The 13,708-nt window shown below is 45.7% G+C and overlaps 1 protein-coding gene across 1 annotated transcript in view; it reads right to left on the bottom strand.

Moving 5' to 3' along the window:
• The window catches only part of SLC12A8 (solute carrier family 12 member 8), a 112,607-nt gene extending 110,718 nt beyond the window's left edge, over positions 1-1,889 (bottom strand). The window contains exons 1-2 of the mRNA XM_081138151.1: positions 1,855-1,889; positions 410-505 (exon numbers count right to left, since the gene is read on the bottom strand). Coding sequence (XP_080994277.1) covers positions 410-460 — 51 coding nt within the window. The 5' untranslated portion in view covers positions 461-505; positions 1,855-1,889. The remainder of the gene's footprint in view (positions 1-409; positions 506-1,854) is intronic.
• Between the last annotated feature and the right edge of the window lie 11,819 nt (positions 1,890-13,708).

Genomic DNA, 13,708 nt, shown 5'->3' with positions numbered 1-13,708 from the left:
AAAAGACCTGTAGACATCAGGGAATCCAGAAATCCATTTGGCTTCTGCGTATATGAGCTTTTCAGAAATAAATTTTCCTTCTTACATTGGTTTGATTCAATATGAAAAGGAGTTTATATTATCTGAGGCCTCGCTCTGTTCATGGAAAATCTCCATGGTGTGGGGAGGGGAGGGACGGAGTCCAGGATTCAAAATCTACGTCAAATAATAGCAAAGGTTTTTTAGTTATACAGATGGTTGAGTTCTCTATAATATGTTCTCGATTAAGCTGAAATACCAAAATAAACTTCTGAGATAATTACTTCTAAAATAGTGCACTGTAATGTTTCCATTCAGCTTCCTGTCTGGCCACCCTCTGCTCACAAGCCTCCGCAGTTCCCTGAGAGGCCCTCACACCGCCCAGGCCTACCTGCTGGGCCGCCTCGTGGAAGAGTTCCTGCACCTGAGACATCGGGGCCATTCTCGTGGAAATGGGGGTCCTGGTGGTCTGGGTGGGCAGACCCCTCTGGAAGGTAAACAGCATCTCAGTCAGGCCAGCTCCTCCTTCCCTATCTCCTGATCGCCCATCCTCCCTCTGTATCATATGGCAGCCCAGGCGGAAGAAGCAACCTTGGTCTACCTCATCTGGAAACTCATGCCCCTCCCTCTTTGGTACCCAAATGGATCCCGCTCATCCTTCAGAGGCTCCCTGTGCTCTAACTGTGGTGTCCTAAAGCCACAGCTGCCCCCAGCTCTCTATTTGTGCCCTGAGCTCCTTGAATGTGGGGCTAGGGGGGGGGGGGGTTGGGGGAGCAGGCTGCCCAGCCCTGGAGAACACAGTTTCACACTCCTCTCCCATCCCCTGAACCCCTTTGTCCAGGGCAAGGGCACCATCACTCACTAGAACTGGTTCCAGGTGGTGAGTGAACGGAAGACTGGACAATGAGGAGAGAAGGAGGGGGGACGGTTAGGAGGTTGTCCTGGGGGCCCCTCTAGAGTGGGGCCAGAAAGGGGCAGGGGAGTGGAGAGGGTGGGTAAGAAACAGATGACTGAGCAGCAGCAGCAGGGCTCGGTTCTCATCAGAAAAGCAGAGCCTTCCCTTCCACTGGGGCAGCCGCCCTTGGGGCAAGGACCTCATGCCCGGCTCTGTGTGCCCCTCTCCCCAGCAGAGGCTGGAACTGAGACAGAGCTCTTGACCCTTTGGAAGGGGGAGGAAAAGGGAGAGCGAAAGAATGGACATGGGTAGAGTTTGTGGTCATATGAGAACATGCCCTAGGATAGTGGCCAGCGAAGGTGGGGAAGAAAGCAGCTCACGGGGGAGTATTGGAAGCAAAATAGTTGGGGTGGTGGTGGGGGGAGGGGGTCACTGTGTGCTCAGAGAGAAGCTGGGGAGATTGCTGGGGTTTGGTGGGCTGCAGAGGCCAGGAGAGCGCAGAGGGACGCCAGCCAGGTGCCCAGCCCAGCTCTGCCCAGCTGCCCACGTGCAGACGGAGGGCCAGTCCTCGCACATCCCCCTCTGCTCGGGCCCTCGGCCCACTTGAAAGGACCCCAAGATTACTGACACCTGCTCGGAAGCCAGAGCCCAACCCTCCTCGCACCTCGGTGGGCGCACCTCCACTTACGCAAACCTGGCACCGCGCAGCCCTCTCCCCACCCACCCCGCGCGTCAGGCCGCCGGGAGCTGCGGGCCGCGTGGAGGTGCGCGTCCCGGTGCCGCCGGAGCGCTCACGGCGGGGACCGCGGAGAGGGGGCTGGTCTGAGCGGGGGACAGACGTGACCCAGGCCTGGCCCCCTTCCTACAGGAGGAGCTCCTCCAGGGAGAGGGGCCGCCCCCAGACCATCCCGTGCGCTCCCCACCCGCGCGGCCACGCTCACCTGCTCCCGGGACCGCAGCTCCTAGCACTGCGCCCGCCCCGTCCCCGCCCCGTCCCCGCCCCGGGGCCACGTGGCCGGCCAGGTGTCCCCGTGCGGGTCCCAGCTGTCCCACTGGCGAGGCAGGTCCCGCCCGGGCTTGGGCACCCCGGCCACGCCTGCACCCGCGAGTCTGGGTCGAGGTGGAGAAGGGGGTTGGGCTGCAGCGCCTTGCCCTGCCCCAGAGCCGTCCCTCCGCGCCCACCGCGGCCCAGGAGGGTGCGCGCCCCCAGGCGGCGCTCCCAGAAGGGGGCCCGAGTCCTGACGGGGGGGGGGGGGGGGGGGGGCCTGGGGGGCATTGGTAAGGGGAGGAGGGGCTGCCAGCCTCCAGGCTTCTCTCAACCACCACTGCGGCTGCTGCCCTCGACATCTAGTTCAATGCAACCAGCTGAGGTGCCAGCCTGGGGCTGGGGCAGGGCAGGAGCCTACTCGCTGCAGCTCTGAGAAGCCGCGGCCGCCGCCTGCGCGGGAGGGAGGGGGGCCGGGAGCGGGCAAGCGCGGCCCCCCCGCCGGCCCTCGGCCTCCTGGGCACCGCAGCAGCGTCCCTGCGGGAGGCTGAGACTGCGCCCAGGGGTCCTCGGCGCGGCTCCCACCCCGACCTGGTGCCCCCAGGCTCGGCAAGTGGAACTCCTTGGCCAGGAAAGTGCCCTGAGGCTGCCTCGGTGCCGCTTCCCGCCGCCTTTGGGGGCCGCAGTGGAAGCGAGGGCTCCAGGAGGGGGCGGACCAAAGCCTGCGGGAGGAAACTAAGTCAACACAGGGAGATTAAATTATCTCCGTTCCAATCTGGCATACTTCCTAGACTTAAATAACTTGCTAGGCTTCCATGAAATAGGGCAGCTGGGAGTACTTCCCCCACCCACACGAGCCTTTGTGTGAAAATCCCTAAAAATAAAGGTTTTTATTTTAAAAACAAAAGGGAAGGCAAAGCCATGGGAACACGGACAGAGCCCCAGCCTCTCCTGCTCCAGGAAAGAAGGGTGTGGGTGTGTGTAAAGACATAAAACATAAAATGTGCCATTTTGACCATTTTTAAAAGTGCATTTCAGTGGCATTAATTCATCATGTTGCGCAATCATCGCTGCCATCTGCTTCCAAAACCCTTTCATCACCCCAAACAGAAACTCTACCCACTAGGCAGTTACTCTCCACTCCCCCTACGAATTCGCTTCTTCAAGATATTTCATAGACGTGAAACCAGACAATATCTGTCCTTTTCTGTCTGGCTTATTTCACTCAGCATGGTGTCCTCTCAAGGTTCATCGGTGCTGTCGCAGGTATGAGAGCTTCACCTCTAGCAAAGGAGTTTTTCATAACCCACCTCTGCAAGAGGAAAGAGCCCTAGAATACGTTACAGGTTAACCATCTATAAACAAAGGAGGGGTCGGTGGGAAGGATGGCACCATCCTAATATAAGAAGCCTCTGTATATATTACATACCTATTACATCTATCTGTATGGCCAATAGTCATCTTCATTACTCATTTTGAGGTCACATATGACACTTTGTGTTGCTTTGCTGCCTCAAGCTGGTTTCCTCCTTGCTGTCACCTTCTGATGGGCCTCCCTCGAATTGTCAGTGTGAACTTTGAAGACTCCACCTTCAGTTCCGTATCAGCCTGAGCTAAAAGCATTAGAAAAGGAAATTCACCCCTCTCTTCATAACCACCTACTTTCTGTCACTCATCATTTTCTACATGAGAAGTTCCCTTCAACGCTTATAAGCATCTTCTAAACCTAAGAACAAAGGTTTGTTTCTGTTCTTCATTTGGAGGCTAGAGAAACCTGTCCACCTGCAAAGAAAAAAGTATATCCTGCTTATGTAGATATATCTTATCACAATGATACCTTAAAAAAACACCACTCTTATATTGAAAATAGTACCCTGCCTATCCTTTGAACTATTAATTTTTAATAGTTTTTAAAACTATTAGCCAGCATTAGAAAGAATTAGGTGTTTTGCCTGGCTGGTGTGGCTCAGTGGTTGAGCATCGACCCACGAACCTGGAGGTCACAGTTCAATTTCTGGTCAGGGCACATGCCCAGGTTGTGAGCTGGATGCCCAGTAGGGGGTGTGCGGGAGGCAGCCGATGGATGATTCTCTCATCATTGATGTTTCTCTATCCCTTGCCCTTCCTCTCTCTGAAATCAATAAAAACGTACTTAAAAAAAGAATTGGGTGTTTTTACACACACTATCATGGAACTCTGTTCATTACATAATAAGTAAAACTGGCAAGTTGCAGAATGATGTGTATAGATTATTTAAAAGCAGTGTATATATGTATATAATTTGTATGGGAAAATGCACATCAGTCTAATGGTGGTTATCTCTTAGTAGTAGGATTTATGTAGTGAGTAAAGTAGGAGAGGAAATGTACTTTGGTGTACAAATTCTGGATTTTTATTGAGATGTTTTTCTTACAAGGAACACATGTTACTTTTGGAATCTGATTTTAAAAGTGACAAAATTAAAAGACAAAATTGTATTTTCCAAAGATTGCTGTACTAACCTACTCCATCCCATAAGCTCTTCTTGAATTATGACATTGACATTCCTTCAAAAAGAGATGGGGTCCATGTTCCCTCCCTTGAGCCTGAATGGACCTTTATAAATGCCTCAACCAAGAGTAGAAATGGAAGATGTGACACTGTTTAACTCCCTAGGTTAGGTCACAAAGGCAGTGGGGAGTCCATCTGGCTTCCTTGCTCTCAGAGCACTTACCTTAGAATTCAGCCACCATGCTGTGAGGAAGCCCAGGCCAAATGGGCAGGCCACATATGGGTGTTCCCACCAATAGCCAATGCCAACCACCTGACATGTGAGTGCAACAAGCCTTCAGATGATTCCAGTCCCTGGTGTTAGGTTCTCCCAGCTGAGGTCCCAGACATTGCAGAGCAAAGGCAAGCTCCTTGCTGGGCTCTGCCTGAATTCCTGACCACAGAAACCATGAGATAATCAATTATTGTTGTTTTAAGCCAGTGATTTTCAATTGGTGTGCCACAAAAATTTTTAAAGCATACAATACCTATTTTAGTCAGGGGCACTGACCTCTTTTCCCTTAGATTGGCAAATTAAAAAATGACAACAGCCAACATAACAAGAGCTGTCCAGTATAAACGAATCAAAATTATATATTTTTTTGTCAAATTGGCAAAAATGTATTTCTTGGTGTGCCGCATAATTTCAGTAATTAGTATATGTGCATCATGAGATGAGAACAATTGAAAATCACTGTTTTAAGCCAGTGAGATTTGGGTTAATTTGGTACTCAACAACAGATAGCGAATATGCAGTGTATCCAGCCAAGGTAAAAAATACTGTGTTTCCTTTAACAGTATTTTTATTTATTTCAGTTTTAATTCACTGTCCTGTTACACACAAAAAATCCAAGTATGGTTCTTAAACTCACCTTTTTTCTATTCAGAAACAACTCCAGCTCAGGGAGAAGCCCACAATAGTGAGGTTGTTGCTCAGCTCCAGGCCGAAGGTCCTTCAGTCCTTCCCCTTCCAGTGGCTGGTCCTGGGACCCCCCTTCTGAGTGGTCTGGAGAAGAAATCCTGTCTTTACAAAATGACCTCATTTGCCAAAAAGTGAACCCCGGGGAGGGATCAGAGCTTGGACAAAGTTAACCAAAACTGAAATGTTGAAAACATTTATGATGAAAACATTAATTCATGATGTAAATAACGTACATCTACAAAAACCTGTCTCACAGACTACTCCCTAAAGCTGGGCTAGGCGGGCTGCAGAAGGGAGCCAGCGAGTGGTGGTCCTCTCCCCAGGCTGTGCTTTACTGTCACCTGGGGTGGTTTCAGAAAACACGATACCCGGGCCTGGGCACCAGAATTTTCTTTAAATTCCTCAGGCAATTCTAAGGTCAGCCAAGGTTGAAAAACCATGGAATCTCAGTAGTTTGTTTGCCCTTCTTTAAAATAGCAGCGAAAGAGAATACAACCTGTCCGCCATGGTGTCTTACTCCAATTATAATTGTCAATGATGAGGTGAAATATGTCACTTAGAGAGCACAGGTAATTTAATATACACAGGGTGGGGCAAAAGTAAGTCTACAGTTGTGAGAGTTTATTCTTGTATTACTTTTCACACAAACTGTAAACCTACTTTTGCCTCACCCTGTGTTTTTAAAATGTTATTTTAAAATAAATATATTTTAATATATATATATTTAAATATATGTATTGTTCTGTTTAGTTGGTCAGTGTGATGCAGCTCCCTGGGACGTCTGCCCATTTTTAAAAAATCACAGGAAGCCCAGCCGGCGTGGCTTAGTGGTTGAATATCAACCTATGATCCAAGAGATCTCGGTTCCATTCCCAGTCTGGGCATATGCCTGAGTTTCAGGCTTGATTCCCAATAGGGAACATGCAGGAGGCAGCCGATCAATGACTCTCATCACTGATGTTTCTCTCTCTCCCTCTCCCTTCATCTCTCTGAAATCAATAATTTTATTTATTTTTTAAATCACAGGAATTCTGAAAACATCCAGAAAAGTTCATTGGCTCTGAGGATGGAATCAGGACTTGAAGCTTGGTGGTTCTACTACCAGATTCTCTCCTCTACACAATACAGCCTCCCTAATCCAGGGGAAGGAATAAGACAGAAAAAAGTTTTCCACCCAGCCATTGTGACTCAGTGGTTGAGCATCGACCTAGGATCCAGGAGATCAGAGTTTGATTCCCGGTCAGGGCACATGCCCGGGTTGTGGGCTCCATCCCCAGTAGGGGGCATGCAGGAGGCAGCCAATCAATAACTCTCATCGTTGATGTTTCTATCCCTCTCTCTCCCCCTCTCCCTTCCTCTCTGTGAAATCAATAAAGACATATTTTAAAAAAGAAAAAGGTTTTCAGTCTTTCTGGACTTTGAAATATGTTTGCAAGAGCCCCAGATGCAAGAAGGAAATCTTTCAGAAGGGCTGTCAGGCAGGAATTGGAAGGTGGCACCTCGGGAGATGCAGACCTGACCAAGTTCCCAGAGAGGCAGGGGCAGGACCCCAGGAAGCTGAGTCCTGTTCTGGCTTCTGGGGCAGGGCTGAGAGGGAGGGGCTGCTGCTGTCCTGCTGTCAGGTGTCCCCAGCACCTGTTGAGCAGGTTTCTCCTCCAGGATCTAAGCTATTTGTTGACTCTGGGAGTTTGCCCTCTGACAAGAGGAAGGCAGTCTCCCTCAATCAGCCACGTGGCACCCGGCATGAGGCAGGACCTGGTGGGACTCTGACAAAACATACGCAGAAGCCTGATGAACAGGGTCCCACGTATTTTATGGTTGACAGTGGCTGTCTGTCTTACTGGACTGCGACAGTGCAATTAGCATTCAGCATTTGCTTAACTAGCACATATGAAACCCCACTGACAGACCTTCAAGAGTGTAGATGAGAGAAGCTGGGTTTGTACCTGAATCCTGGTTCTCCCTTTCCACTCTGTGACCTTGTCCATGGTCCTCAACGTGTCTGAGCCTCTGTCGGCTCATTTGTAACCTGGAGCTAATGACAACGCCTGCCACACCTGCCTGGCAGAGTCATGAACATTCTGAAATTTTGCTGGGGATTGAAACCAGCTCAGATCCATTGCTTTCATAACCCACCACCTTTCCTCGCATTTGAAACACACATGACCAGTGTTCCGGTCCCACTGCTGCCATCCACAGCCTCAGACTCCCTGGCAGCTCTTCTCTACAGCGCCTGCAAGCTTTCTTTGCACCCTCAGGTGTAACTCAGAGGGCCTGCATGTTCCCTTTAAAGCATATTCACCAGTTATCTGATCACCAAGCACTGTGCCCAACCCTGACACACGACGGACAGCAAGACAACTCTGGATGGCGGGAAATCAAATCCAATTTTCAGACAAATAAGCAGATAGATCATTGCAGACAGACACCTACCCTAGGAAGGAGCTGTGCAGGGTGGTCCGAGGTTCTGAAATGGGTGGGGTAGGTTCTGAGAAGATGGTTACAACCTAGTCAGGGAGACCAGAATGACCTTTTTGGAGGAAGTGATGCTGGGACTAAAATCTGGGTTGGAGGGATTAATAGGTAAAGAGTGTAGAAGAAATTGTTCATGGCCAAAGGGGATATGACCAAGTATGAGACTGCAAGCAGTTCGGTAATGAGAGCAGAGAGGATGAGCGGCTCACTGTGCGGGAGGCTGGGCTATGGGCAGAGGACAACCCTGCTGGGCCAAGGTAAGTAGCTGAGTGTTTATCCAAGTAGCAGGCAAGAAGCTCCTGTGGGGTTTTTGCGTAGCTGTTTTCTGGGAAAAGGGCTGGAGGCCATCCAGAGTTGCTGTGCAGAAACTTGCAGCAAGGAGCCCAGACGTGACTTGAGGGTGACCTGGGCTGTGGTAGTAATGGGAGGGAGGGTTTGAAAGAACTTGAGAAATATTCACAAGCCCTGACCCCCACGAGTTGCCAATCTGATTGATCAGATCATGGAATGCTTACTGAGCCACATCCAGCAGTGAGCAGGCCATTTGCCATAACTAGGCCACACACATGGGTGTGGTTGTTTTGCTTTCTCTTTTGTTTCCATGCAACTGGGGTGGGAAAAGGGCTGAGGTCCACCCCACTTGCTCACTGATAGTGTCCTAGCCGTTCTGCTCTTTCCTCTTCTCCGAATATTGAGATACACTCATTTCTCCGCAGCCAGAGGGTGGTAAGGCGTCAAGGGGACGGACATGGCTCTATCCTCTGGCCCATTTCCACACGAGTTTGGGAAACAGGTCCAACTCATAAGAAGACATCTGTTTCCCACTAGCCATTGATCATTGTGTCTTTTGGGAATCATGTTTAGAAGTCTGTGGTCTAAAGCAGAAACCCAGCACTTCCAGGTTGCTGACCATAGCATTTTAATCCCAACAAATCTCCAGCACTATTCCTAACACCTTCACTGCCAAGGCCTTTTACCCCGTAACACTGCTCATTCATTCATACCTGCTTGTGTGTGAGGCACTGTTCTAGATTCTGTGAACCCAATGCTCCACAGAGGTTTACACGCTAACCCAGGAGTCCCCCAATCTTCTCCCAATGAACAACCAGTTTTAAATTTTCCTCAACTACTAATAGTAAAAAAAATTTATGGTAAACAAACCTAACCCGCATGAGAGGCTGATACCATCAGTCAGTCGTTTCTGTTTGGAGTCTACCTGCTACAGGCCACACAGTCATTCAGGGGAAACAAGAGGAGCAAAGAATGGAGAGAGATGGAGAAAGAAAAATAAACTCAGGAGGAAAGGTGAGCGCGTAGGCCCACCACGTCCTCACAGACACGCGCCCCTTCCTCCCGCCTGGTGAGCTGGCTGCTGCCAACCTACTGCCCAGGCCTTTTGCTTCTGCCTCACGGGCAGCCAGGTTCCTGTTCCTGATTAACGAACAGCTTGGGATCAAGTTCAATACAGTCTTACTTTTGCGGGATGGTGTTTCTGCCTTTGTTCCTGACAAGGCTACTGACTTTCCCCCCCAGTATCACTCTCCAGAATGTTCCATCCCTTCCACAGTCTCTGGTAGTGCAAGCATAAATTTATAAAATTCCTGGCACTTCCACTGCCCTAACAGTTCCTCCTTGTTGGTCAATTAAATCCAGACACACAAAATCCTCTCATATCTTGTTTAATCTTTTGAAAAATACTGTCAGCAAGTTAGGAATTTATCACATGCTCTGATTTACATGGATTGAGGCTTCCAACACTGTCCAGCTCCGCTCTTTTCCTTTTTGCCACTGCTAACATCTGAACTAGGAAACATTTAGTGACTTATCATTTGCAAATTATCCCAAGTGATTTGATATTCACAGCAACATTGATGGGTATTTTTATTATTCCCATCTTACAGATGAAAAAACTGAGGCTCAGGAAGGATAACTGACTTGAACCATGTTACACACAGGTCAAGGTGGAGCCACAACGTAGTCCCTAGATGCTAAGTCCCTTGCTCTGCTCCACCCGTGCAGCCCGTAGCATATGACCAACTGCGCCTCTGCTCACCATCCTCAACAAGACAACATACAGCTTAAAGCTGCGCCATGTGGCAGCACTGGCTATGCTGCCTCTGAGCGCCGTCATCTGTCCTCAATCACGAGCGCCAACTCAGCAAACTGCTGGGGACAACCGCGCTCAGCTGCGAAGTCCTGAGTTGTTCTGCCACCTGCTACCTGACTCTGTGCTCTGCAAATCAGTCCTAACCTTCATAATATCATCGACGAAAGTTGTGCGATAGAGTTGGAGTTCCCATGAAGAAACAGAGGAAAACTATCATATTGAGATTTTTAAGTTAGTTTTATGGTGGCCCAAACACCTTGAAGGAAATGGTCAAGGAAAAGACAATATAAGATAATTGGGGGCCAGTGGAAGACATGAAGACTCCCATAAATATAATCCACCTGGGAGTACTGATTTCAATGGATTAAAAAATATATTAACATCATTCCATGAAGACTGTGCTAGAATAAGTAGCTCTGGTTCAATTAATTCTCCTGCTTCCAGAGCATTCCCAGTGCCCATTTCCAACTACACCCCAATGGGGAATAGGTGATCTCTAGCGCAGTTTTACCCCCAGGCTTGTGAATCCCCATAGAGCATTAATCCCCCACTCCTGTTATGAATTTCTTCTGAACAGAGCATACATCCCCACATTCCACAGCCCAGGTCTGAGTCTTACTCGTAAGTCTGGTATTTTAACTAGGGGATCATTTTAAACAATGTTCTCTATTTCCACTGTTTTGGTCCATATAAGCACTACTACTTACCCATTTGTTGACAAATGAGATATAAATTACTCAGCACAGCACCCAACACATCTTAGCACTCAATATTCGCATTAATAAAGTACAGTAATGCATCCTGCAATTGCCATTATAAACACCTTTCAGATGCTCAAATAAAGATGCTCATAGTCTCAACCACCTATTCTCTGCATCCATCACAATGCCTGTTACGAAGTGATCACTGCTGAATTAATACTATGCGCCAGCAAGTAAGGATTCAAATCAATAAAAAACACAATTACTATCACAGGTAATCTATTTTGTTGCCCCGCCCCCTTCGCAACCCTGACAATAGGCATCATAGTTTCAAAATCTTATTAAGAATGCGAGAGGCTAAGGAAAATTAGGAGTCACAACTTTAGAAGTTCATTCTTTTGTATAAATGGATAAATATGTAAAGGGTCAAATGTTCTCTATTTTATAATTCAAGTCCATTTCTAAACTTGAGTTTTCCTCAAGTTTAGAATCACTTTGAAAATGTCCTTCTCATTTACAGTAATCACATTTTTACACCCCAGCTCTCCCACATATGCATACACATCTGCATGAGTGTGTAAAATGTTTTACTATAAATGTACCTTTAAGGACATTTATAAAGGACAAAAGAACTGATACTATGACACCCAAATTTTACCTTCAGTTTACTTAAACTTTTCCAATTCATTGATTCTCTATCCATTAAGTAGGTATCATTTACTCTAACATCAAGTTCCGCCAGCACTCTGGAAAAAGAATTAAAACTATCCAAACATATAACCATAAAAATCATCATACTTTTGTGCATAAATTGTCACGTAAATCTCAATGACAACACATTAATTCAAGCCACTTCACTTTTTCTTGTAACCTTCAGAAGGTGGGAGAAATAACATGTAGAGTATCTCCTGACCCTCCTCCCTACTATTCCTAATTATTCAAGAAAAACTAGGATCTAGGAAGTGGATTAGCAGACTATCGGTGGTATTACGCACAACTGGCCAAAGCACCGTGGTGATAAAGGCAGGGTAGCAGGATTAATTTCTGCAAATGCCAATTAGTTTATATTTGTACCAAGGACCTGGACTACACTCCTAACTGCAGACAGCTTTCTTACAATGTGTCCCACTGGTCACAAGACAGGAGACACCACGGTGGTAAATGGATAAAAATAAAACTACCTTTGCTAATGGGGGCTGGGGGGGGGGGGAATCCCACACATGATAGGTTAACAGAATCTTATCTGTGAAGAAAAAAAAAAATCACATAGATTCTTAGCTCTGTGTTAAACACATCTGAGTCTAAAATATCAGACGACGGTACAGTTGACTCCACTTCAGAACTGCCCAACAGCACGCCACACAAAGCTACAATAAAGGCTCTAACTAGTAAGCGATATGTGTAAAAAACTGTTAATTCTATAGACATCCTTTTCTCTCTTTAATATTAATCTGCATACTACCATTTTTAATCATTTACCATTAGTTATTTGGTTCAGAATATTGTAAAAAATTCAGCTAGGAAATTATTCATAAAACTGTTTGGGTATTTTTTTTATTTTTCAAACAGCCAGTGTCCACATTTAAAATGCAGAATTTGCAAATATAAATTAGTCTAATAATTCAATTAAAAATAAAACAAAACAATTTCCTTTAGCATCACAATACATAAAAGGGTATTATAAACTCTAAATGGCAAGGTTAACTATGACAATAAAGCCAGAAGCTGTGACACTCATTAAACCTCTTAATGAATAGGTCAGTTTAAAGAACATTGCCATGTTCCATGATTATGCATGAAAAAGATTTCACTGTAGTATAAAGGCTCAGCAATTTATTCATGGCATAATGTGAGGTCAAGCAAAGATTTTATTTTTACAATGACAATAAAAAAAATACATTTAAACAAAAAACCCTCTCAATTGTTTAAAAACAATTCTATTTGGAGGGTAAAATATATTTTAAAATATATTGACTTACCAAATTTCAATTGTCAGGCTGCTGACTACTCATATGAAAGTTTGTACTTAAAAATATCACAAATATCTTTTGAACAGTGAAAATTTCAATGTGATAAGTTCCATTGCAAAGCAATTTTCACCTGAGTAGATTTTGAAATTTAGTGCGCTCATGTATGTGGGGGGAGGTGGGGGAAGGAAAGATCCACTTGTATCAGATACTAAATTTGTAGTTGATTCTTTCACATTTATTTCACAGAGAGTCAAAGAAACATTTGCTGTGACCTTCCCAGGACACACGATTCCTCCCTTTTTCCTGTAAATCTGTTCTGGCATTTTATGAATTCTCAGTATCCGTATTTCCACTTAGTTACCCATTCAAGCATAGCAACTCAAATCATTCAGTTTTATACAACAGTGTCTATATTATGTACATGTTTAATTATCAACAGGAAATAGAAAATAAAAATTTACAGTGATTGAGAAAGGGTCAAAAAGTGGGATAGGAATAGTAATACTGTATAATCAGAATATCCTATTATCCTACCAGTTTCAATGACAAGGTTTTTCCTTTATTAGTTGAAATACAAAGGCATAGGGGATCCCAGGAAAATAACACTATATATCAGAAAATTCAACGTGCTCCACCATCAGGATTTCCATCACACATTTAATTTCTTCTGTACAATTGTTATAAACTTGTTTTTCTCCTCAAAATCATTGGATTTCCAGATTAAATTCAGCACTACACAGTATGCCCTTTAAGTAAAATGAGGTTACCTGCTTTATTTGGATACCAAGTTCCCTTCCAGACAGCATTAAAATAAAGACAAGACTACACAGATAAAATCCAGTATAATTCAAATCCAACAATGAAAAATTTCCCCCATATTGTTGTAAAATTCTTTCTACTGAAATGCTTTGCTACAATAAAAAGCATACATTACATATAAAAGATACCAGTGTACTAAAAAGTGACAGAAGTGAACTAGCAAATCCTTCAAAGCACATTTATATAAATGACTAGCATTTAAAAACATTTCTCCTATAAAATGTAGGTCATATACATTTAAAAATTGGCGGTTTTATTTCTAAAGCAGTGATGTGTGAGTTCAAATA

This window comes from Miniopterus schreibersii, assembly GCF_964146895.1.
Source record: "Miniopterus schreibersii genome assembly, chromosome: 5".
Classification (NCBI taxonomy): Eukaryota; Metazoa; Chordata; class Mammalia; order Chiroptera; family Miniopteridae; genus Miniopterus; species Miniopterus schreibersii.
This window is presented reverse-complemented; position numbering and strand designations above follow the sequence as displayed.